The sequence below is a fragment of the Phialemonium atrogriseum genome, assembly GCF_030411735.1.
Source record: "Phialemonium atrogriseum strain 8032-3 unplaced genomic scaffold QBC33scaffold_42, whole genome shotgun sequence".
Taxonomy (NCBI): domain Eukaryota; kingdom Fungi; phylum Ascomycota; class Sordariomycetes; order Cephalothecales; family Cephalothecaceae; genus Phialemonium; species Phialemonium atrogriseum.
In genome coordinates this window covers 158,596-179,294 of record NW_026848179.1, presented here as the reverse complement: position 1 = coordinate 179,294, position 20,699 = coordinate 158,596, and the positions used below count along the sequence as shown (strand labels likewise).

At 54.9% G+C, this 20,699-nt stretch overlaps 6 protein-coding genes across 6 annotated transcripts; 2 read left to right on the top strand and 4 right to left on the bottom strand.

The window, feature by feature from the left end:
• Nucleotides 1-507: 507 nt before the first annotated feature.
• On the bottom strand, nucleotides 508-1,577 carry QBC33DRAFT_285383 ([NiFe]-hydrogenase-3-type complex, small subunit). Its single transcript, XM_060423284.1, has 3 exons — nucleotides 1,369-1,577; nucleotides 1,089-1,272; nucleotides 508-966 (listed from the first exon to the last, which is right to left on the bottom strand). Exons 1-3 carry the CDS (start codon nucleotides 1,409-1,411, stop codon nucleotides 516-518), a joined length of 678 nt encoding a protein of 225 aa, XP_060278614.1. The 5' UTR covers nucleotides 1,412-1,577; the 3' UTR covers nucleotides 508-515.
• Nucleotides 1,578-1,831: 254 nt separating this feature from the next.
• On the bottom strand, nucleotides 1,832-6,649 carry QBC33DRAFT_623724 (uncharacterized protein; the record flags this gene model as incomplete). Its single annotated transcript, XM_060432913.1, has 9 exons — nucleotides 1,832-2,293; nucleotides 2,420-2,492; nucleotides 2,619-4,033; nucleotides 4,227-4,401; nucleotides 4,452-5,037; nucleotides 5,082-5,140; nucleotides 5,194-5,223; nucleotides 5,639-5,835; nucleotides 5,884-6,649. The coding sequence occupies 9 exons, from the start codon at nucleotides 6,647-6,649 to the stop codon at nucleotides 2,124-2,126; spliced, it is 3,471 nt and encodes a 1,156-aa protein (XP_060278613.1). The 3' UTR covers nucleotides 1,832-2,123.
• Nucleotides 6,650-7,218: 569 nt separating this feature from the next.
• QBC33DRAFT_552115 (metal-dependent protein hydrolase) lies at nucleotides 7,219-8,620 on the top strand. The gene has a single exon (XM_060429266.1). It carries the CDS (start codon nucleotides 7,273-7,275, stop codon nucleotides 8,389-8,391), a length of 1,119 nt encoding a protein of 372 aa, XP_060278612.1. The 5' UTR covers nucleotides 7,219-7,272; the 3' UTR covers nucleotides 8,392-8,620.
• A 61-nt stretch (nucleotides 8,621-8,681) lies between these two features.
• QBC33DRAFT_285144 (camp-regulated phosphoprotein/endosulfine conserved region-domain-containing protein) lies at nucleotides 8,682-9,809 on the bottom strand. The gene is made up of 2 exons (XM_060423282.1): nucleotides 9,663-9,809; nucleotides 8,682-9,449 (listed from the first exon to the last, which is right to left on the bottom strand). Exons 1-2 carry the CDS (start codon nucleotides 9,696-9,698, stop codon nucleotides 8,973-8,975), a joined length of 513 nt encoding a protein of 170 aa, XP_060278611.1. The 5' UTR covers nucleotides 9,699-9,809; the 3' UTR covers nucleotides 8,682-8,972.
• Nucleotides 9,810-10,959: 1,150 nt separating this feature from the next.
• Nucleotides 10,960-13,849, bottom strand: QBC33DRAFT_285096 (uncharacterized protein). Its single transcript, XM_060423281.1, has 6 exons — nucleotides 13,303-13,849; nucleotides 12,949-13,244; nucleotides 12,724-12,887; nucleotides 12,526-12,632; nucleotides 11,708-12,460; nucleotides 10,960-11,638 (listed from the first exon to the last, which is right to left on the bottom strand). The coding sequence occupies exons 1-6, from the start codon at nucleotides 13,485-13,487 to the stop codon at nucleotides 11,089-11,091; spliced, it is 2,055 nt and encodes a 684-aa protein (XP_060278610.1). The 5' UTR covers nucleotides 13,488-13,849; the 3' UTR covers nucleotides 10,960-11,088.
• Nucleotides 13,850-19,014: 5,165 nt separating this feature from the next.
• Nucleotides 19,015-20,594, top strand: QBC33DRAFT_285076 (RTA1 like protein-domain-containing protein). The gene is made up of 3 exons (XM_060423280.1): nucleotides 19,015-19,600; nucleotides 19,656-19,830; nucleotides 19,887-20,594. Exons 1-3 carry the CDS (start codon nucleotides 19,130-19,132, stop codon nucleotides 20,372-20,374), a joined length of 1,134 nt encoding a protein of 377 aa, XP_060278609.1. The 5' UTR covers nucleotides 19,015-19,129; the 3' UTR covers nucleotides 20,375-20,594.
• Nucleotides 20,595-20,699: the final 105 nt, after the last annotated feature.

Genomic DNA, 20,699 nt, shown 5'->3' with positions numbered 1-20,699 from the left:
GAGTGGGAGGGCCACGGACGCGACATGCCAGGGCTCTGGTAATTTACCAAGACGTTGCCGTCAAGGAGTCAGACCTGGTACTCCAGCAATTACCAAGCCCTCAGATCAATGCTGTCTCAACAGCTGTCACAGCAGTACTTATCATGATCTGAATCATTGGACAAAATAGGGGAAGGTCATGATCCCAGGGGGGACAAATGAAAAAGAGGAAGTACTGTACAGCCCCCCGTCTGCATTGTGACTCGACTCGACCAGCATCTAAACCTGATAGTGTATGTACACCTACAGAACGAAGGAAGAATCCCCAATGACCAGTGGCCCGGGCTCACGTGGATGCGCATGCGCGATCAACCTGCTCCATAGTCTCCCAGCTAGAGCCCCCCACCATGCCAAAAAATGCAACATCCTCCAAGAAATTGAGGCGAAGATCCTGGCCTCTCTCCCACCCGTCGCCAAATACCCCTCCAGCGCACCCCCAACTGTTCCAAAAGAAGGGTGAGTGAGTTCACCCCCCCTCACTTGCGGTACCACATCCGGGTGATCTTCGTATTCCGCATCTTCCTCTGGAGCTGGAAGATGCCGTACATGAGGGCCTCGCTGGTGGGCGGGCAACCCGGGACGTAGACGTCGACCGGGACGATGCGGTCGCAGCCGCGGACGACGCTGTAGCTGTAGTGGTAGTAGCCGCCGCCATTGGCGCAGCTGCCCATGCTGACGACCCAGCGCGGCTCGGGCATCTGGTCGTAGACCTGCCGCAGCGCGGGCGCCATCTTGTTGGTCAGCGTGCCCGCCACGATCATCACGTCCGACTGCCGCGGCGACGCCCGGAAGATGATGCCCAGCCGGTCCTGGTCGTAGCGTGGCGTCGACAGGTGCATCATCTCCACGGCGCAGCAGGCGAGGCCGAAGGTCATGGGCCAGAGGGAGGACTGCCGGGCCCAGTTTGTGATGATGTCGAGGGTCGTGCTGGGGGGGAGAGATCGGATTTGTCAGCTGGGGAATTCGTCACGAGACGGGGGGGCTAGGTAGGCAGAAAGGGACTGCAACCGGGTTTGGGCTGCTCAATTGGCCGCGGAAGGGCTACATACAGCGCATATTGAACCACGCCTTTGGTGCCCTCTTGGCTGGCGAGAGGGACGTCCCTGGCGAGCGGCTTGGCGAGGCCATGGCCGCCGGGCGCCGTGTGTGGCTGGAGGGAACTTGCGTCTTTCCGCGAGGACGACGAGATCGCGGCCACGGCTCGGTAGGGGACGAGGTACGAAGTGGGTTTCGCTACGATCGAGAAGTCGGGTGTTAGCAACCGGGGGGTTCAATGGCGGAAGGCGGGGAGAAGCAGAGGGGAGGAAGGGTATTCGATTGGACACGCACCTCTCAGGGCCAGCGAGGCTCCTGTCCTCGTTGACGGGAACATTTTGAACCGGAAAGGAATATGAAGTCGCTAGACAGCGAAGAGTGGAGAGGTCGACCGATGTTGGTGGACAGGATGGAATTGAGGCGAGGTAAAATAAGTTGCCCCGGCGGAACCCTCACGGTTGAACGTTGCCCTCCGGGGCGTGCTTTTTCGCCTCATGCCCATTGACCTCCGCTAAGCAGAAAATGGATCTCTGTGATTGGTTGATTGAGCTTCCGTTTGCCGTCGTTGGTGCCAATTTTGGCTAGCGGTTTTTGGCCCCATTGACTACTCAAATCACAGCCGCATGTGTACGACCCAAAGTCCAGAGACTTATGCAACGCACTTTACAGCTACGCAAGCATCACAGCATGGTCCAGAGGAGTGCTTAGCAGCCATAATCTAGGAGTTAGGCAGCGCAGAAGGAGATTGAAGTCAACTTGCTGTCTTGTTATGTTTCTATCTAAAGGATATTTAAAATCAGCTTGCCACAAATTTTGACCACGTGATTTACAAATTTGGGACATGACTACAACTCCACTGCCAACGAACCATCTCGTAGATACTAGAATTTGGTTCCAAAACTATAAGTTTATCGATCGCCCCAGACCCGTCCTATGACACGCTATGAGAGATAAATTAAGAAGAGGAGATAAAGTGAGATAGCTGCTATCTATGCAAAGTATAAGCAAGTTGGAAACTAGGTTTGAATGGCAGTTGTGAAAATGCAGCGCTATGTAATGGCATTAGTACTAGCTGCTTGAAGTTTGTGCAAGTATGAAAGTGTATTCTGTGACACAAGCCGGTCAGGGTGGTTGTCAGCAAGTGTCGTCTCTCGAATAGCCACAACCTGCTCAAGCAGCGCGACGGCTTTCTTGATCTGCCCGTCGGCTTGGTAGGCACTTGCAAGATTATGCTGTGAAGCAAGCCGGTCAGGGTGGTTGTCGGCAAGTATCGTCTCTCGAATAGCCACGACCTGCTCAAGCAGCGCAACAGCTTTCTTGATCTGCCCGTCGGCTTGGTAGGCACTTGCAAGATTATGCTGTGAAGTAAGCCGGCTAGGGTGGTTGTCGGCAAGTATCGTCTCTCGAATAGCCACGACCTGCTCAAGCAGCGCAACAGCTTTCTTGATCTGCCCGTCGGCTTGGTAGGCATTTGCAAGATTATGCTGTGAAGCAAGCCGGTCAGGGTGGTTGTCGGCAAGTATCGTCTCTCGAATAGCCACAACCTGCTCAAGCAGCGCGACAGCTTTCTTGATCTGCCCGTCGGCTTGGTAGGCACTTGCAAGATTATGCTGTGAAGCAAGCCGGTCAGGGTGGTTGTCGGCAAAGTTGTCCATCCTCCATCTATAGCATATGTCTAGACACTTCACAGCTTCCTTAATCCGCCCATCTACTCGCAAGCATCGTCCTGCCCAGAAGCATAGGTTGTACTTCTCTTCTAGGTCATCAACCTCGTTTCCCTGAAGAATTCGTAGAGCATGCGGCAGGTACTCTCTCCATACGCTGCGATTTTCGTAGTCATCAGACGGAAATACCGCCTCAAGGTGCCGAATTGCTTTCTCTGCCACCTGGACCCCAAGGCCTTCCCTCACCCATATACGCGTCGCTAGATGCACGAGACTGTGCATGTCTAGCATTTCGTCGTCCCGCCTGGCCACAAAGTCATACACACACAGCGTGCCAATCGCGTGCACCATCTCTTCTGATCCTAACTTCGGTAACAGGGACTGCGGAATCGCCTTCGGCTCGATCTGCGACATGAACGAGAGCAGATCCGCTGCCGCGCTGTCCAACCGACGGATCTGCTCGAACGACACAATCCACGTCGTTGCCACGGCGTTCTGTGTGCCCTCGTACCGCATGCTGTCGCAAAACTCCCTGCTCATCAAGCTGACCATGTCCTTCTCCGTGCCTCGTAGCAGGCCCAAGTACTTGGCAATCGACACCTGGTTCCTGTTCAAGTAGGCCGCCGCCTGTGTGATTGCCAAGGGAAGGTACGTGAGCTCTTCCAGCAATTCCTGAAGTACCGTGCCAATGATGGGCTCCTTTCGAGTTAACAATCTCTCCAGAAGACTCGTCGCCTCCTGGGAGTCCATCCTGACCAAGTCGACCACATCACTCCCAGCAACCCTTCCTGCCACGTCTCGGGATCGTGTAGTGAACAGTGTCAGCCCCTCCTCACTCTTTGGAAGGTATTTGCTTATTCCGCCTGGTGTATCTGGCTCTCCGAAGAGGACTGCCGTATCGTCTGCGTTGTCCACGACGAGAAGCCACGGCCCGGCAGCCTCCGAGCTCAGGTACTGTCGCACCGACTCTTTGGTGTCCTCGCCCTCGCTTCTGTTCTGAATCGGGAGCTTCCTCGCCATCTCGGCATATGCCTGTTCAAAGGCAGCATTGCTCAGTGCAGGCACCCAGAAGATGGAGAGGGCTGGCTTGTTTTCTTTCGTCCAATGTGCAAGCTTGAGCGCGACTTGTGTCTTGCCTACACCACCAAGTCCCGCAAGCGCGACCGTCTGACACTCCTGGTCGAATAGCTTGTCTCGAAGTTCATCAAGCGTTTTCTCTCGTCCGACGAAGCGCGTGTTCTTGCGGAAGGGGATATAGTGACAAGGCTGGCAAGTTTGATGCGGTGGCGCGAAGCCTATCAACACCCACAAGTTAATATTGGCGCAATCCTGACACGGGGTTTATGACTGAACGAAACATCATCCATTGAGCCGTCTCATCCTCGTACAATCATGTATGACCACCGAGTTTCTCGAATCGCTCTCGCAGACTGTCTTCCCCCGTTATCCCTCCTTCCCGATCAACAGAAGAGATGGCATTCAACTCACGGAGCTTGAGCGCGTTCTTGTACATGTCTTGGATGTTACTCTGCACCAACTCGAAGTTGTCTTGATCCGTCTGACTCTCCCCAAATTTGCACACATCCCCGTGATCCGCGTTCAGTTTTACCACATTCTCACGGTCTCCAGGTAATCCGAATCGCGCACTTTCCATTGGAACAATCTGCCATGTGGAATTAGTACTGACAGATATCCGTTTCCACAACTACTTACGTTGTCCCGAGCCCCCCAGAACGAAACAATGTCGTATTCCAACAACTGATGCCTCCAGTGTTCCTTCAAGACGTCCGTGAAGATACTCCCCTTGTGCAGAACCTCCACCAGATTGTCCCCTTTCTGGAACCCCGCGGAGATGGCGATATTGGCTGTCAACTTTCCCATGGTCACCCGCTTCCACTCACCGCCGTCATGTGGTGTGGCAAAGAAGGCCAGTCCTCTTGTCGCATTCTTGATAGACGTATATTTTGGGTTATTATGGGCGTTGACCAGCGCCTGTTCGATCAACAGTCCGCCCATGCTGTGACCCAACAGCAGAATTGGCCGGGTCTCCACGTCAACTCTCTTGATTCGAATCGCCTCGAGCAGCTCATTCGCCTTCCCAGAAAACGTGTCGTGGTCCTCTCCGTAGACTGCCGTCGCGTTGTATTCATATAGGAAGATTCTCGAGTCGGCTATGTATTTGGGGAGATCGTCGCGGAGCCAGAGGCGGCCGTTCGGACCAGGAGGCGTGCGCCATGTGTCCCAGGCATGGTCGGCGTCTTTCTTGCTTCGAGGATTCAGGCCGTGGACGGCGATAATACTATAATCATTAGCAGGAACACGAGAGACGGCAGTTCCACGTACTCAACCTTGGCCACTTCGCCGGCCGAGTCCTGGGGATCGGGGAAGAGTTGTCGCAGTGGCTGTGTTCTCTTGTCAGCGGGGATCGAGATTGCGAACGTGATCGCCAACTCACCATTGTGGTCGACTGTGTCTGCTTAAGTTGCTGAGCGTTTGAAGGTATTGACGGCGCCAGACAGCCCGACGAACAGGGTTTGAAACCGGCTTGTCACGATGGAAGAACGAGGCTCTAGGCGCCAGGCCGCTGCGGCTGAAGACTTTCGCACGCATGCCGCTGCCCAACCATAGCGACGGCATGCCCAACCATGGCGACGGCTTAGCCGCGACTGTCACATGACCGGGACATCGTCTTCGATCTTCTGCTGAAAACCCTGGACGTGTCGAGGGTCGTGTAGAAAATGGTGAACTCTGCCACGATGGACAAACTTAATGTAGCCCTCCTCCATGCTCTTTGGTTGATTGAGCTTCCGTTGCAACTGAGCACCCATCTCTGAGGCTCAGGATCATCCTTGTGTGGACCGCAATGGCACCCGTGAGTAAAGTACCACGCCTGGCCTTACATCTTTTCGGAAGCCTTTCTGGGTTAGATCCCCCTCTTCCTCTTCTCCCTCAGCCCAATTGATATATCTCTCAGAACTTGCGTAATCAAGCTCAAACCCATACTTCCCCAGCCTCTTCTTCATAACTAGCCCAACAGCTCCCTCTTCGTCCTTGGTATATTTCGCCCGCCCCCAATCAAGGTCTGACTCGTCCTTTCCTCGAAACCTGCATAAGCCAAAGTCGATCATAAAACCCTGATACTCACCACTGCCCTTCGAGAAAACCATGAAGTTGTCAGGGCGCACGTCGTTGTTCAAAATATTATTGTCGCCGAGGACGCGAACAATGTTTACCGCTTGGTCAACGATATTTTGCCATGACGACTGAGGAGTGCGATCCGGTAGGTCTGATAGACTAAAACCTTTTATGTATTGGAGCAAGATTCCTTTGACCTGAAAGAGCTCCTCCGGCAAGCTAACTTCGCCATGCGCGTCTGGTGGCGTAATGTCGAGATTAACTGCCGCGAAAAGACGGGGAATCAGACATCCCTGGTAGTTGCGTAGTGCGTTGTAGGTAGCCGTCTCAGCCGTGTATAGTCGCAGTAGTTCGTTGGCTAGAAAAGCCTCGTTCTGAGCGTCATCCCAGTCGTCTTCGGTCTTCTCCTGAAAATCCTGGACGTGTCGGAGGTCGTGTAGAAAATGGTGAACTCCGCCGCCATGGACAAACTTAATGTAGCTCTCCTCCATGCTCTTTGTCCATGGATCAATTCCATTATCCCGTCGAAGCTGATCGGCGAAGCGTCGGTCAAAGAGCTTCAGGAAGGCGGTCGCAGGTTGGATTTCCTGGTTACAACCATCTAAAATGTCGACAACCATGGCGCAGGAGAGTGTTCGTGGCTTTTGAAGCTGGCGAACTCGCACCCGAAGCTCTGATGAAGGTGAGGTCTGCTCGGGCAGGACGTTGAGGGTCAAGATTTGGCCGACATCGTACTCCTCATAGGGAGAGCACCGAGGAAACTTCGAGAGCGCCATAGTGAAAAAGGGTGTAGGAGAAGCAGACCGCAGATTTACCAATCTTGCGTCAGGAGTCGATAGGTATTCAGGGTATGCTTATGTGTCCGTGAATAATGTGGACTGGGCAAGAAACAAATGAAAAGTGAACTATTCAAGCAGCTGGAACCTTATGCTAACATACGGTATAAGGGCAGGAAAAAAGGGCAGAACATCGCCGACTATGTAGACAACCTCGACGCAGACAGTACGACAGCCAAATGGAAACCAGGGGAGATGGTGTGATGTCCACGGAGATTGCAAGTCTTACACGCAAGGACAGTGGACCATGCAAACCATGGCGACGTCGGCCGGAAAATACAAGGTCAAGGTCCTTGAGAACGGAGACGGTGTGCACGAGTTGGAGTCCGATGAAGAACCAGCATCGGATAGCATTTAAGGATGTGAAGGCCGCAGGTTGGTGGTCTAATGTGGAGCTCCAAACACCTATCCACAATGCGTACATATGTACCCAGGTACACATGTGGGGCAGCAAACTGTCAAAAACGGGAAGTACCTGCGCTTTTTGCTATGGTGCCCCACAAACACCAAGCTTAACAGCCAGGAAAGTAATCCAGACAAACTGTTTTGACCGAGTTATCCGCATGCTCCGGCTCTCTCCCATAGTCAAGATGGCCGAAAACGCAGCGAAGCGTCTCAAGACGGACGGCAGCCCCGTGACGATCGGCACGCACAACGGGCACTTCCACGCCGACGAGGCCCTGGCGGTGCACATGCTCCGGCAGCATGTCCCGACCTACGCGGGCGCCAAGCTCGTGCGCACCCGCGACCCGGCCCTGCTGAGCACCTGCCACACCGTCGTCGACGTCAGTGGCGAGTACGACCCTGCCGCGAACCGCTACGACCACCACCAGCGCTCCTTCAACACCACCTTCCCCGGCCGCCCCACCAAGCTCAGCTCCGCGGGGCTGGTCTACCTGCACTTCGGCCGGGAGATCGTCGCCCGCCGCCTGGCCACCGCCGCCGCCGCCGCCACCTCCGCCGAGGACGACCCGCAGGTGACGCTCGTCTACAACAAGCTGTACGAGTCCTTCGTCGAGGCCCTCGACGCGCAAGACAACGGCATCGGCGCCTACGACCCGGCGGCCCTCGCGGCCGCGGGCCTGGAGAAGCGCTTCTCCGACGGCGGCTTCACGCTCGGCGCCATGGTGGGGCGCCTGAACCCGAACTGGAACGACCCCGCCCCCGCGTCGGGGGGCGCCGAGGCGCAGCAGGCGGCCGAGGACGCACGGTTCGAGCTGGCGAGCCGCCGCATCGGCGAGGAGTTCGACCGCGACCTCGACTACCTGGCCGGCGCGTGGCTGCCGGCGCGCGAGGTGGTGGCCGAGGCGTTCGCGCGGGGCGGCGACGCCGACGCCGAGGGTGGCAGGATAATGGTGCTCAGGGGCCAGGCGGTGCCGTGGAAGGACCACCTGTACACGCTGGAGGAGGCCGGGGGCAGCGCAGGGAGGGTCCTCTACGTGCTGTACCCGGAGAAGCCGGCCCCGGACGCCAAGTGGAGGGTCCAGTGCGTGCCCTTGTCCAAGGACTCGTTCCAGAGCCGGAGACCGCTGCCGGAGGCGTGGAGGGGGTTCAGGGACGAGAAGCTGGACGAGATCACGGGTATACCCGGTGGGGTGTTCGTCCACGCGGCGGGGTTCATCGGCGGGAATAAGACATTCGAGGGGGCGTTGGCCATGGCAAAGAAGGCTCTTGAGGACTAGGCGCTGGGAGGGTGTTTCACGGTTCATTTAACTCAACATTCACGGACGGCGCGAAGGCCAGAGCCGCTAGAATAAATGGGACAGACATGTGTTTGGGCTGGTTCAGTGGGTATCGACGGCGTAGAAGAGGGAGAAAAGCATCTTGTGTAAAATTACAGTTCGACACTAGTTTCGTCTCTCATAGTCAAGTTGTTTTGCTGAAACTGGTACCTTCACACCTTACTACCCGTAGAAATGGCTCCAATCTGGTGTCGAATACCCGCTCGACAAAAGTAAAATGTACCGAGAAAAGTTGGCAGAGAGCATCCCATCCGTCAGGCGGCCAAGATGCACAGACAGACATCGTCAAGCAAAAACAAAACCCTAGCCCATCCGCCGGGTCAAATCCATAGCAAATTCCAAACCCAACGCCCGCAGACATCGTAAAACTCATGTGGGAAACGGAGTACGAATCGCCTCACTCAACCCGAAACCGTCAACCCTTCAAGGGCCGCCTCCAACCCATACAACTTCCTCCGCCCACGGTTTGTAGAAAGACCGAGATGGAACACTTCCAGATCTTGCCGCCTTCTTGAAACATCTCATCGACGGATCGGGATCGCAGCCTGCTTGCTCGGCGTCCCCGCAGAGGGACCAGCAGCAGCAGCAGCAGCGGCGCCACCGTCCTGGCCCTCCAGCTCCTCGGCGGTAGTCTCCTGGTTCAGAAAGCTGCTCTCCTTGACGGGGCTCCCGGCCTGCATGCTTCCGTGGTGGTGGTGCAGCGGCAGGTGGTGTTGCTGGCCCAGGCCGCCGATGCCGACACTGTTGCCGCCGTTGCCGTTGCCGCCGCCGCCGCTGCCGCTGCCGACGGGCGACGACAGGTGCGGGATGTCCTCCGGGTTGGGGTGCTGGGAGCCGACGCTGCCCGTGTCGACGCTGTCGGCCTTGCCGGCCTTGGACAGCGCGTAGTCGCCGCTGTCAAAGTACTTGCGCTCCTTGAGGTGCTTGGCCAGGTGGTCGTTGCGGCTCGGGAGCTTGCCGTACAGCCGGAAGAGGCGCTGCTCCTCGGGGGAGAGGGACTGGGGGAGAGGAGAGCGGGATCCGTTAGCGGGGTTGCGGCTTTGGGGGATGGGAGGGGCGGATTTGGGTTTCGGAGAGAGTTGGATGGGGGAAATGATGGGGGTCTGGGCATGTCAAGTAGAGGAAGTAGGGAGAGAGGAATGGATGGCATGGCTCGACTCGTAAATGGTGCAAGGTGGGCTACGGTCTCGGTCGGGACGGCGGTGACTTACTTTGATGTCCACCTTGTTCTTCTGGAGAGGGTTCATGGTTGCAGGTAGTTTTTGCAAAAGGTGTCTTCCAGAACGCTTCAATCTTCGGACTCGCAGGTATCGCCCAGTGTTTTCAGGCCGTCGTCTCGTTTCTTTATGGAAAGTGGAGCGAGTGTTTTTGTCGCTGGTGATGCAGAATATCTGAAAATGGGATAGGCCTCAGGTAGGGAGGGGTGGATCAGAAGTCCCCAAGGTTATGATGGAGTTGAAGGTAGCCGAATGACTGGACCTATCGAGGCCTCTGAACTGACGGCAGTGGGGCAATGGCCAAGCAGACGTCTGGTCTCACAACAGCGGGATTGCACTGATGAGAGGATGGATGCAGGAAACTTTAGACGGCAATTTGAAAGATATTTATTCTTCCAGCATCCCGATAGCCAGCTAAGGGTCACCAAACAGCAGTCTTCCAAATGTTGTTTATTTTTGCCCGGGTCCCTTGCCCTTGACAACCAAATTCATGCTGTTGCCGTGATCCCCCCTGGCCACTCTTTGTGGTACCTTACTCCTCTCCACTGGCAACAGCGGAATAATCCTTGTCTTCAAATGGTGGGGTAGGTGGATTAGGTAATACAGAAATCGGAGCTAACCTCCGCTTTCTAATCCAAGCATCTGCACGTGCTCTTCACTGCCATATGTTTCTACAACACAACGCCCTTCGACTGAGCAAGACAACAAACCATTTCAAGCTGGTAAAGATACCCAGTCTCTAGCGCTATCCTTCAGGCATGTTCTAGAGCAGCCAGCCATGTGCAAGCCACAACAACATAGGAGTTCAGTCGGAAAATCTTGGGCAGACCGCTGTCACCCTCCCTTCTGCCCCATATGACGTACCTGCCACATCAACCTTGTGTTATCCAACCGATGGCTTTCTTGGGGAACGACCATGGTTGAAAATCCAGATCGCCTCGTGACCACATTTGGATCCCCCCCTTCTCGCAGCCAAGTTCGTTTTGCAATAGCAATACTTCGACTAGGATGCCATGGGATTGAAGCTGTTCGCCTTGCATCATCACTTGGCATCGGTTGGACTAGATTTGCTTGGTTGACTCATGTGGCTTGCATCCCAAAAGCATAATGTGCTTCCTGTCGTCTCGCCAAGGGCGTTGGGACTTCGCGTCGATAGTAACAAGCAGCTCCATTGGTGCAGATCTAGGTGGCGGCTTGGCTGAGCACAATTAATCCATCCTTCCAGCTGAGGGGGACGAGAGCCAGTAGCCTCGTTACGACTCATAATAGTATATTCGTGAATAGTAAGTATATATCGTTACTGTAGCAAGCCCCTATTCCTAAGTCGATTTATCTCAGCTCCTTCGCACCAGTGGCCCATATGCCCCAATCCTGCTAGACCCAACTACCCAGCCCTTGTCTACTTTCCATACTTCCGTCCCTACGGCAACGCTAGGAGAGCAAAGGTGCCGCCCGCGACGGGGCGGGCAACGAAAGTGGGTCCGCCATCCGGGTAACCGCCGGTGATGGCGTCGAACAGGTCCGACATGGCTCGGTTGGTGCTGGTCTGGCCGATCCATTTGGCCAGGTCTGAGATAAACAGCGCGCGCATGTCGGGCTTAGCTATGGCGGCGCAGAACATCTCCCAATCGGACTTGGTCCAGGTGTGGCGCGTGTCGAGCGGGACGCCAAATTCCAGCGCGATGGTCTTGTAGAAATCAGATTGCATGTCGTAGATGGACTGCGGCACGAAGTTGAGCCCCAGAAGCCGGTCTGCGTACAAGTTGTACAGAAGACCGTGGCTCTTGGTATTCCCGTACGAAAGGGTCGTGTGCGGTGGGTTGGCATACTTTGTGATGCCGAACCCCTGCCACTGCCGTAGGTAGTCGTCTGCGACGGACCCAAAACTGTCCGTGTTGCCCGTCAGCCGGGCAATTTCAGACATGGCCTTGAGGCCGATGATTCCCTTGAGCGCGAGGTTGGTCTGGTTGCTACAAGGGTCATGTTAGATCACGCTCCTTCACGGCCTAGAGTTTGACGGATCAGCATCAGTTACTTACCCCAATGTTCCGGCAAAATCGTCTGTACTAAGTTGCTCTGCCGGGATCAACGAGTCTTCAATCAGGAACTCGGCCCACTGGGAGAGCAGCTTGTAATGAGCGGTGAGATAGTCGATATCGCCGGTCCGATTGGCGTAAGCGAGGGTCATGATGACCATGTTACCGCACTCTTCCAACGGCATAGCCTCATCATTGCCCGAAGGGTAGCCTTTGGCCACTGGAAAGGTTCCCAGATCGTGGATTGCATACTTATTGGGATATCGACCGCTCTCTTGGTTCTCATACAAGGGATCCAGAAGATACCTGGTCCAACTGGGGTTGAGGTAGAGCAGAATCGGGTACGCCGGGAAGATGACATCAACCGTCTGGATGTCGCTGTTAGAGCTGATTTCCTTCAGGAAGATGTACGGCTTCTTGGAGGTGCCGGCAAACTGCAAGGCGCCGAAACTCTGGCGGACAGCCAGAGTTGTTATGGTTGCGTAGTCCTGGCCACCCGCAGCAACCGAATCTTTCTGGATTCGGTCGTCGAGAGAGTTTGCAGTCTTGAGAGCATCGGCATAATCGTTGTAGAAAGCCGCCATGCCATCCACATCGCTCGCGTAGAAAGAAGACCAGAGTCCGGGGAGTGAAGACATTCCTTCGTCTGCGCCAGCGAAGCTAATAACTTGCGACTGGGTTAAACCGAGAGAAAATGTGACTTCTTGCTCATTGTAGTTTACGTTCCCCAGGTCCTTGGCGAAGGCAAATACCGGCCTAAGGTACGTCAAGTTAGATGGCTAGATAAGGTGCCGCTGTAGAAATGCCTGTGTGATACTCACCATCTGTCATTTACGGCACGGAAATTCGAGTCTGCTGTATTGTCAAGTACCTGCTTGTCGCTGAATTGTGCCCGGACGTCATCTGCAAAGCCGCTCCTCCAGGTTACCTGTCAATGAGCGTGAGTAAGCCAGGCCAAACAGCGGGAAGTAGTATGTTCAAAAAAAAAGGGTGGGGGGGGGGGCGCCTTCTCAGCTCACATCATTGGCAGAGGAAGTAGCAAGATACCAGGTTCCCCAGGCAGCGATCTCGCCGCTCTCAGTAAACGGCGCTTGGTTGGCACGGAAGAACTTGTGGTAAGAGACACCATCTGCGGTGCCAAAGTCCCAGTTGACAACTTGCGAAAGGTCTCCGCTTGCCCACTCTAGGAGTTTCGTCAGTTCCCGATGACTCGCCGAGCGTATCATCTCCCGAAAGGAACTCACCGCCAGAAACGTCCGTGTAGACTTGGACGCTGTGAGAAGCGCCGTCGGATGACTTGGCCTTTAGGGAGACATAAGAGAACTGCTGGGACTGCTTTGAAAGATCATCCGCATAAACTGGCGAGAGGAAGGTGGCCGTCAAGGTCACCTTTCCGGCGACATTAAACGTGAAGATGGTCTTGGTTGAGGTGTATTCTGCAGATATCTGTTCTGCGTTTGCTGGACCCGGGGCTGCCCCCATCCAATTGTAGGTGGTGCCATCCACAGCAACAAAGCCCTGCCAGCCCAGGATCTGGCCGCTATTGTCCAAAATCAGTCCTGCACAAACCATCCCACCGTATCTGGTAGAGTACTCACGTCCAGAACCGAGGCCAGCTACCGGGGAGAAGCCCGCCGCTCTCGCCTTGAAGCCAGGAATTCAAGTACGGAGACCGCACGAGCAAGGGAAAGGCCGGTGCCCTTGTCGGCTTGAAAGTCGAGGCAGCTTGCACGAAGCCACAACCCAAGGCCGCAAGGCTTGTGACTAGACTAGAGAGACGCATCGTATGACCGGCGTTGAGGAGGCCGTGTCCAGAGGAGAGGTAAAGAATTCTAGACTAGAGGTCTTTCAATGTTTCACGGAGGCAATAGGTGTCGAGTGAGAAGGCGGACAGGTCGACGAAAAGAGGAAGGAGTTCTCATATAAATATATCAGGAAGCGTAAGGCTGAGAACCTAGAAGAGGTCACAGGGGAGTAGTTAAGGTTGGAGGGTGAGGTAGCTGGTGACCACGGGCAGGGCCTTGACCAGGTGAACGCATCAGGGCCGAAAATAGTTTGTACCCCCGAAAGGTAGCAACCTGGAAGCAGGAACCGGAAGAGAAGTTAGGATAACGGAGGCCAGGGGCGATAATCTTCAATAGGTGAGACTACCAAGCCGAACACATCGTGGCCAGCGGCTAGATGTGCAGACCTAGGTACCGGCATGTAGAATAAACAAATGGTACCTTGGACGGGAGTGAATGAGGAAGGTGTAGAGTGACAGAGGAGAATGTAGGTATGGAGAGAGGCAAGTAAGAGGATACCTACCTACCAAGGGTTGGATCGGATCTGAGGCTCACCTCCCACAAGTTGATCATAGGCGGCCGAACATGAATGAGGTAGGCTGGGGATATCCTGCCCAGACCAAGTACCTAGGTAACCAATCCTACCCGCCTTACCTAGAGGTAGGGGCCTCCACTGCATGATAACCTACGGTAGGTAGGTAGGTAGGTACTTTACCTATCATGCATGCTAGGTGCAGCAGCCTGGGTTAAGGTTCTGAGCATATCGGTGGAAGGTGCAACGGTGCAAGGACCCATGGATCGTCGATGTCGTGAACACTCTCGCATTCCGCAGCGGTGCGGAATGCAGTCTCTCGCCAGGTTCCACCCATGGCACCTAGGTAGGTACCTACCACTTGGCAGCCCGATGGGGAGAGCGAGGAGGTACCTAGTGGTAGATCCAAGGCGAACGGCGCGGGTCAACGGTCTTTCCTGCCTCCCGTCTTCATCGTAGCCGTCGGCACAAAAGGGTGCCCGAAGTGACGGCTCTAATCGGTCCGGCGAACTCGGCCGAGCTTCTGGAAAAATAGAGCTATCAAGGTCAGGGGGAGCAAAGTAGCGTAGAAAGTAGGTACTGCAGAGTGTAGGCACGCAGGAAACGGGCAACCTAGAAGTCGTTAGTGCAACTAGAATGGAAGGCAGAGGACATGAGAGAGGCAGGATTTGTGGGGAAGTGGTGCAGTGCGGCCGGATGTACAAATGTCTGGGTGGTATCTGGCTTTTTTTTGTCTTTTTCTTCTTCTTTTACTTCGACAACATTTGACACAGCATCTAGTACGTCCCGTCGGGCGCTTGGAACCAGGGAAGACAGAGTGGGGAAACCGGTGGGACACGGGAACATGGATGGCGCCCATGCTTAAAGCGGCAGTCAAGACCCGACAGACCCCCTTTCAACGTCGGGATGCCGAGTCTAGGTACGACTCTGGCTGAACCTACCTGGAAAGTAAGCTTGCAACTTGAATCTTCATCCATGTCCATCCTGCTGCCTATGCCCAACGGCTCCTGGCAAGGTTCGAAGCAGGGACTGAGAAACAAGACAGACTCACCTTGGCTGCGGGATTTAACACTCAGGGCAGACCCAGCCGGAGGCGATAGAAGGTCTGAAATATTTTGCTGTTTCTTACAGACTTCTTTAGCCCTTCTCGAATGACGATGAAGAACCCCCCCCACCCCCTACAGGCGACTCATGCAGCGATCAACCTATTCGAAAACCAACAGGAGTTCACGTCACATGTACGCCTGATTGGTTGCGTCTTAGCTTGGCAGCTCCTCACCTGCCACTGCCACTCCCCCAGCAGCATCACAAGACATGTAGCCGGGCAGAACGTGCTAGATACAAAGAGGAAGTAGAAAATACCGGCGGCGATGGCAGTTTGGGACGCGATATGTGGTCTGGAACAATGGACCCTCCCCGCGCAAAGTCGCGTCAGCCAAATTGCATGGCCACAAGACCCATGCATGATCGCCCCGACACCAAGATGAGCTAGCAGCCTAGACGCAAGCCATGGCAAGCCACCCGCCTGCACTTCGGAGCATTAAGTTCTGTCAGGGACCGTGCCTATCTTGGTTCCCGTCATAGCGTCCCCGCTTCTTTAATGTTACTTTCGACCCCTCGCGGTAGCTTTCGGCCTCCCGCTGTTATTGGAGCAGGGCCGAGGACAACGTCGAGAGTCTATGACCAAAGTTGTGCGAATGCCTGTCGCTATCATTTTGAGCCTGGGCTTTCTCCGGATCGACCACCTTCCCCACCTCCCCGGCGTTCGACTCCAACTTAGAGCTTTGACTACCACCTTCCATTCCATTTAACTTGCAGCTAGTTGGCTTGACTTCCTACTAAACTCAGCCTAGTCGAACAGCCTTTCTCTAATATAACTGGTCAGAATGTGCGGCCAGCTCATTGATCACCCTCTGACCGCAGTGCCGAGTGTTCAAATGACTTGCACATCACGGCGATCGTTATCGCCAACACCCGCCGTACCCCAGCACGCCCAACACGCCCAACAGTCTTGGCGGCTTCGCTCACTGCCAAGCCCGAGGACCATGCAACGTTCGCTCTGGGGACCCCGATGGCTCTCGCCCATCTCCCATCTCCCTTCTCCTCAATACCGCCTAATCCTCGGCCCTGCCATTATCTACCGCGTGGGGGAGCCGGGGGGCCCCATGCCGTGCCGCTCCGTGCGGTGCGGGGGTCCTAAGCTCGGTCGGTCGTGGCCATTCCATACACAACTGCGCGGGGAAGTAAGTCCCCATGAGTGTTCTCCACAGTGAACTCGAGTTTTCGTGGGGTTTCCTTGGGTGTGGCTCGCCCTATCTCTCACCGCTGGAGGGTACTGTGGCACAACCCCTGATTCAACTCGCTACCTACTTATCTATTCATAGCTTCTCCAACTGTGTCACCGTCCCCATCTTGCTACTTCTCCAGCCGTCCCCAGAACCCCGCTGCTGCTGCAGTACTGTAAGATCACCCAGTCTTTTCTTCGAGATCTGCCGCTCAACCTCAAGGACTTGCTATGGTGCGATATCACACTAAATGCTCCAGCGTCTTGGTGGGCTCACGAGCTGGCCTGATGTCGTCACGCCTGTGACCACGTTAGATTGCACACTTCCCTAGAGCAAGGAGAGCAAATCGTTCTCAATATTACTCGGTAAGCGATGGTTGTGTAGGGCACGATAAATGTATTTTGCAAACACAACCTCGTGCAAATTTCCGAGGATCTTGTTATCCCGTGATTTCTTTCCATGGGCAGGGAGGTCGCACTACCATGGATGTCCGATGACGAGCACATATGGCCCTCCACTCCAATCACACGATGTAGTCCTACGTCCTCCTACTTTCTGCCAAGCTGTGCTTATGCACAACACATCGGGCCTATTTCAAAATAGTTTGTTTGGACCAATTTCCGATAATGCTCTCTTCACCGCATCTTGCGTCCCGCTTTCGCCCAGACTGAGCCCCTTTGACCGCATATCTTTGGACGCCGTGGAAACAGAAGGATCCGTCGGCGAGACATTACACAGTAGTCGGTACGAAATCGGCACTTGTCGCTCAGATTCTGCCGTGCTTAAAATCAAGCTTGAGATAACACAGGTAGTCCTTTGCCAAGGCTAGCAGGCAATATTAGCTGGCAGCACAAATGGTGTATCCGAGCTCTCTACGTAGGTTTAACAGCATAGTTTCAACTGCGATGGTCACACTTATCATATCTCGTACCATGTTGTGGGTTGTCCCTGGGGAGCCACCCCATATTCATTATCAGAAGCATCTCCACAGATTCATGAGACCGGAAGTCTCTCACAAGGCAGGGCTTCGTACCAAGGTCAGATGCTAGTGAAACCACCGAGAAGACTCGAGCAGACTCTAGCAGTTTCAAGGGACGGGCAACACACTTCGGGGACACTAGAATATATCCTTCAACAACACTTGCCGAGACGTTGGATGGGCACCTGCCTGTGTGAATGGTTCCCCGGAGACCTGAGGCGGCGGTTCATGTTGGACGTATCGCCCACACGATGCTCTAACCAGCAATATTGAAGCCTTGGCCTGCCCTTGGCCTAGGGGTCATAAGACCTAGGGGTTGCCATCTTGGTGACGGACCTACGAGATTCGGTTGTGGTTGAATGCCAGCAAAAAAGGATGCTTACACGGGCGTCGTCCTGACCAGTCTGGTTCAACAAGTCAAAACGTGGAATGAAGAAGTAAATAGGTACAGCATCCGTCGGATTTAACCTGTGCTAAACTTGCGTTCGTCTCGGGCGGAGAGGGGATTTGAAGTAACCCAACCTGCCATCATCCTCCTCTGGAAAGAAGCGCAGGCGTGTGGAGCGACTAAGGTCCTCCCAAGGTCGGCCAAGGACCCCCAGCCAGGATGCAAAAGATCCTCAACATGGCCATTTCCTTCTCACACTATACATGGGGCGGTGGCGGTGGTCTCTCGCGGCATTGCAGACCTCATACGGGGCGTGGGGGCTCTCTCACAAAGCATCCTTCTGGCTTATTTCGTGTTGATTTCCCAGCTTTCCATTCTCCCGCCCAATTATCACGGGAAAATATGGGTCCGGAACGGGGTAAACGTTTGCCTTCTCGTCAACTGCCCATGGATCGTTGGTTCTAAACAAAGCATCTCTCAAACAAACTCAGCCTGTTGGTTCGGAGGCATTGGTTGTCAGTAGCGCTTCAAGATACTGCTGCACCTACTGCTTGCTCATTGCCGCGCGGAGGCAGGTTCAGCGGTGGGAAGTCGTGGCGCGATACGGATCCAACATCAGCCTTGCCGAAGCGCTCACCAAGTCGAGGCGCTTGTTTTGGCTTATGTCGCTCCAGGTGCATAAGGAGGAGCACAAATAAAAAAGAAAAAGAAGAAAAAAAGCCCCACTGGTGGGCTTTTATTACGCATTGGCAGCCTTCGATTGGTGGAATTTTCGCGCAATGGGATCAGGGGTGCAGTTATGGAACCAACCGAAATAGCCTTACCAGGCTGCTGGGACAACAGCTGACTGGTCAGTCGCAACTAGCTTGGTGGTACCAGGCAGCATCACCCGTGTTTGCTTCTCCATGGCCTTTCAGTTTCCCAGTTATGGTCTACCAGTCAAGTTCGTTGCCAGTGGCGCCACTGATTTCCATGAACGCCATGAGAGAGGGTGTCCCAGTAGCGATGAGCGGCTATGATGCCATAGAGAGGCTCAAAGTGATGGCCAAAAAAAGGCGAAGTGCGTCGAAAATCGGCATGCCACGTAGAATACGTTCGTATCAAGCCGTTTGTTATCTCGCCTTCGATGCTTTTTCCAACGAATCAGCCAGGAAGCGAGTGCTTGCTGTGGATCGATCCCCGCCCGGGCATTCTGGATAAAGGACAGACCGGGGTGCTGTCGACATTGTTTAGGCGCCCAGAATAGAGTGATACCAGACTGTCGGGTCCAACATGGTGATCGCCCAAACTAACCCGCTGCGAGAATCCGTGTATATCTACCTCTGCGTATTCCCATATTCTCGGCATGCCGAAGAAAGTCTGCTTCTCTCATCCCCTCGGCATTTCATTATATTTCATGTCGTTTGCCCGCCATCGTCTCCACGGGCAGAGCCGAAGGAGACCAAGCAATCGCCAGGATGGGGAGTCCGGAGGACTGCACCCTGGCTACTTGCCCCGTGCCCGAGGGCTTCTTTTCATCATCGCCATCCCTTGCCGGCAGCGCCGTTTTTCTTGTCGCCTTTTGCTTTCTAATTCCCATCAATCTGTTCACCGGCATCCGATACAAAACGGCGCTCTACTCCTCCGCCATCATCGCAGGCTTGGCTTTCGAGGCCATGGGACATGTCGGAAGGATTCTCCTGAGATCTGATTCTGCCAGCACTTTGTACTTTGTTCTCTACACGATTGGTGTCAACATGGGTCCAACCTTTATCGCCGCGGCCATCTTCCTGGTCCTACCTCATATCCTCGTCCTGTATGGGAAGGAGTTCACCCTGATTTCGCAGCCCATTCGTTTCGCCGTTTTCTTTCTCGCCTTCGGCGCTTTCGCACTTGCTTTCCAGGCGGTGGGAGCCGCCTTCACAGCGACAGGGGGTAGCCGGGAAGAGGTGAGCCCCAACATTGCCTACCGACCTCCTTGGCCTGTTACTCACGTGTTCCTAGATTGTCCAAGGGACGAACGTACTCATCACGGGCCTGGCGATGCAAATCTGCAGCATCGCGCTGTTTTACACCGTCTATTGGTATTTCGTTTTTCGCCTTCACCACCGGCAAAATATCCTCGACCCCAAGTACTCCCAATTGTACTCTTCTGCCAAGTTCGGCGTCTTTCTCTTATGTAGGTCTTTCCCATGCGCCCGCTTTCGTACCCTGCTAATGATATCCACTGCACAGTCATTCAACTTGCAGCGGCCTTCCTCCTCATCCGAACCGGCGTCCGAGTAGCCGCACTCACCGGCGGGCTCGGCGGCGCCCTGTCACAGTCCGAGATCGTCTCCTCGCTGTTCGACGGCGCCCTGGTGCTCTTTGCCTGCTCCATCCTTTCCATACTCCCGGCGGGCGCCGTGTTCGGCGACACCTGGGAGGAGACCTGCCCTTTCACCTCCACCGCCGACGACCAGACCCTACCCCTGCGTCGGCCGAGGGATCAACAAGGCCGCGCCCACCAGAGGGATATCTCGCCGCCATTCCCGGCGATGGTCCCCAACACCTACCAGCCCCGTCGACCCCCTTATAGGCCGGCCGGGCCGCCACCCCGGCCGCCACAGTACGTGGCGTCGCCGGGCTCGCCACCCCGTCTAGCCCCGAGTTTGGGCCGGGCGCCGGGCACCCCAGTACGCAATGGACGGCCCAGCTTGGTCAAGGCTGATAACTTGTGGTGAGCCTGTGGCGTCATATGATACTCATGATCAACAATATTTTACGACAAAGAGGGAATAAATTGAATATATGGTGACCGAAGCGTTTGGTCAGGTCTGTCGTGCTTCCTGGGCGGACTCTCTTTTTGAGCAGAAGCACAGTCTCTTATGATTGTTTCTTTGCAATACCCCGGTCTTTATCTCACTTGCCAGTTAGGCTGGCTACGTAATTCTTTCTATGTTTTGGGTCTTAAGGGGCTACAGAAGTTTTCCCTTGACTCGGGCTCGGCACCATCAGGATGGATAGAGGTACGGTTGGCGCGGCGTTACGTTCATGGCTCTGGTGGAA

Excerpts from the sequence above, each read along its gene's own strand:
- QBC33DRAFT_285076 (XM_060423280.1), top strand. The coding sequence starts at position 19,130 with ATGGGGAGTCCGGAGGACTGCACCCTGGCTACTTGCCCCGTGCCCGAG. Across the intron at positions 19,601-19,655 it reads CAGGGGGTAGCCGGGAAGAG|ATTGTCCAAGGGACGAACGT; the intron begins GTGAGCCCCAAC and ends ACGTGTTCCTAG. Across the intron at positions 19,831-19,886 it reads GTTCGGCGTCTTTCTCTTAT|TCATTCAACTTGCAGCGGCC; the intron begins GTAGGTCTTTCC and ends TCCACTGCACAG.
- QBC33DRAFT_285383 (XM_060423284.1), bottom strand. The coding sequence starts at position 1,411 with ATGTTCCCGTCAACGAGGACAGGAGCCTCGCTGGCCCTGAGAG. Across the intron at positions 1,273-1,368 it reads AGCCTCGCTGGCCCTGAGAG|CGAAACCCACTTCGTACCTC; the intron begins GTGCGTGTCCAA and ends TCTCGATCGTAG. Across the intron at positions 967-1,088 it reads GGCGTGGTTCAATATGCGCT|CACGACCCTCGACATCATCA; the intron begins GTATGTAGCCCT and ends TCTCCCCCCCAG.
- QBC33DRAFT_285144 (XM_060423282.1), bottom strand. The coding sequence starts at position 9,698 with ATGAACCCTCTCCAGAAGAACAAGGTGGACATCAAA. Across the intron at positions 9,450-9,662 it reads AGAACAAGGTGGACATCAAA|TCCCTCTCCCCCGAGGAGCA; the intron begins GTAAGTCACCGC and ends CCTCTCCCCCAG.
- QBC33DRAFT_552115 (XM_060429266.1), top strand. The coding sequence starts at position 7,273 with ATGCTCCGGCTCTCTCCCATAGTCAAGATGGCCGAAAACGCAGCGAAG.
- QBC33DRAFT_285096 (XM_060423281.1), bottom strand. The coding sequence starts at position 13,487 with ATGCGTCTCTCTAGTCTAGTCACAAGCCTTGCGGCCTTGGGTTGTGGC. Across the intron at positions 13,245-13,302 it reads AGCTGGCCTCGGTTCTGGAC|CGGCCAGATCCTGGGCTGGC; the intron begins GTGAGTACTCTA and ends TTTGGACAATAG. Across the intron at positions 12,888-12,948 it reads CTACACGGACGTTTCTGGCG|AGTGGGCAAGCGGAGACCTT; the intron begins GTGAGTTCCTTT and ends CGAAACTCCTAG.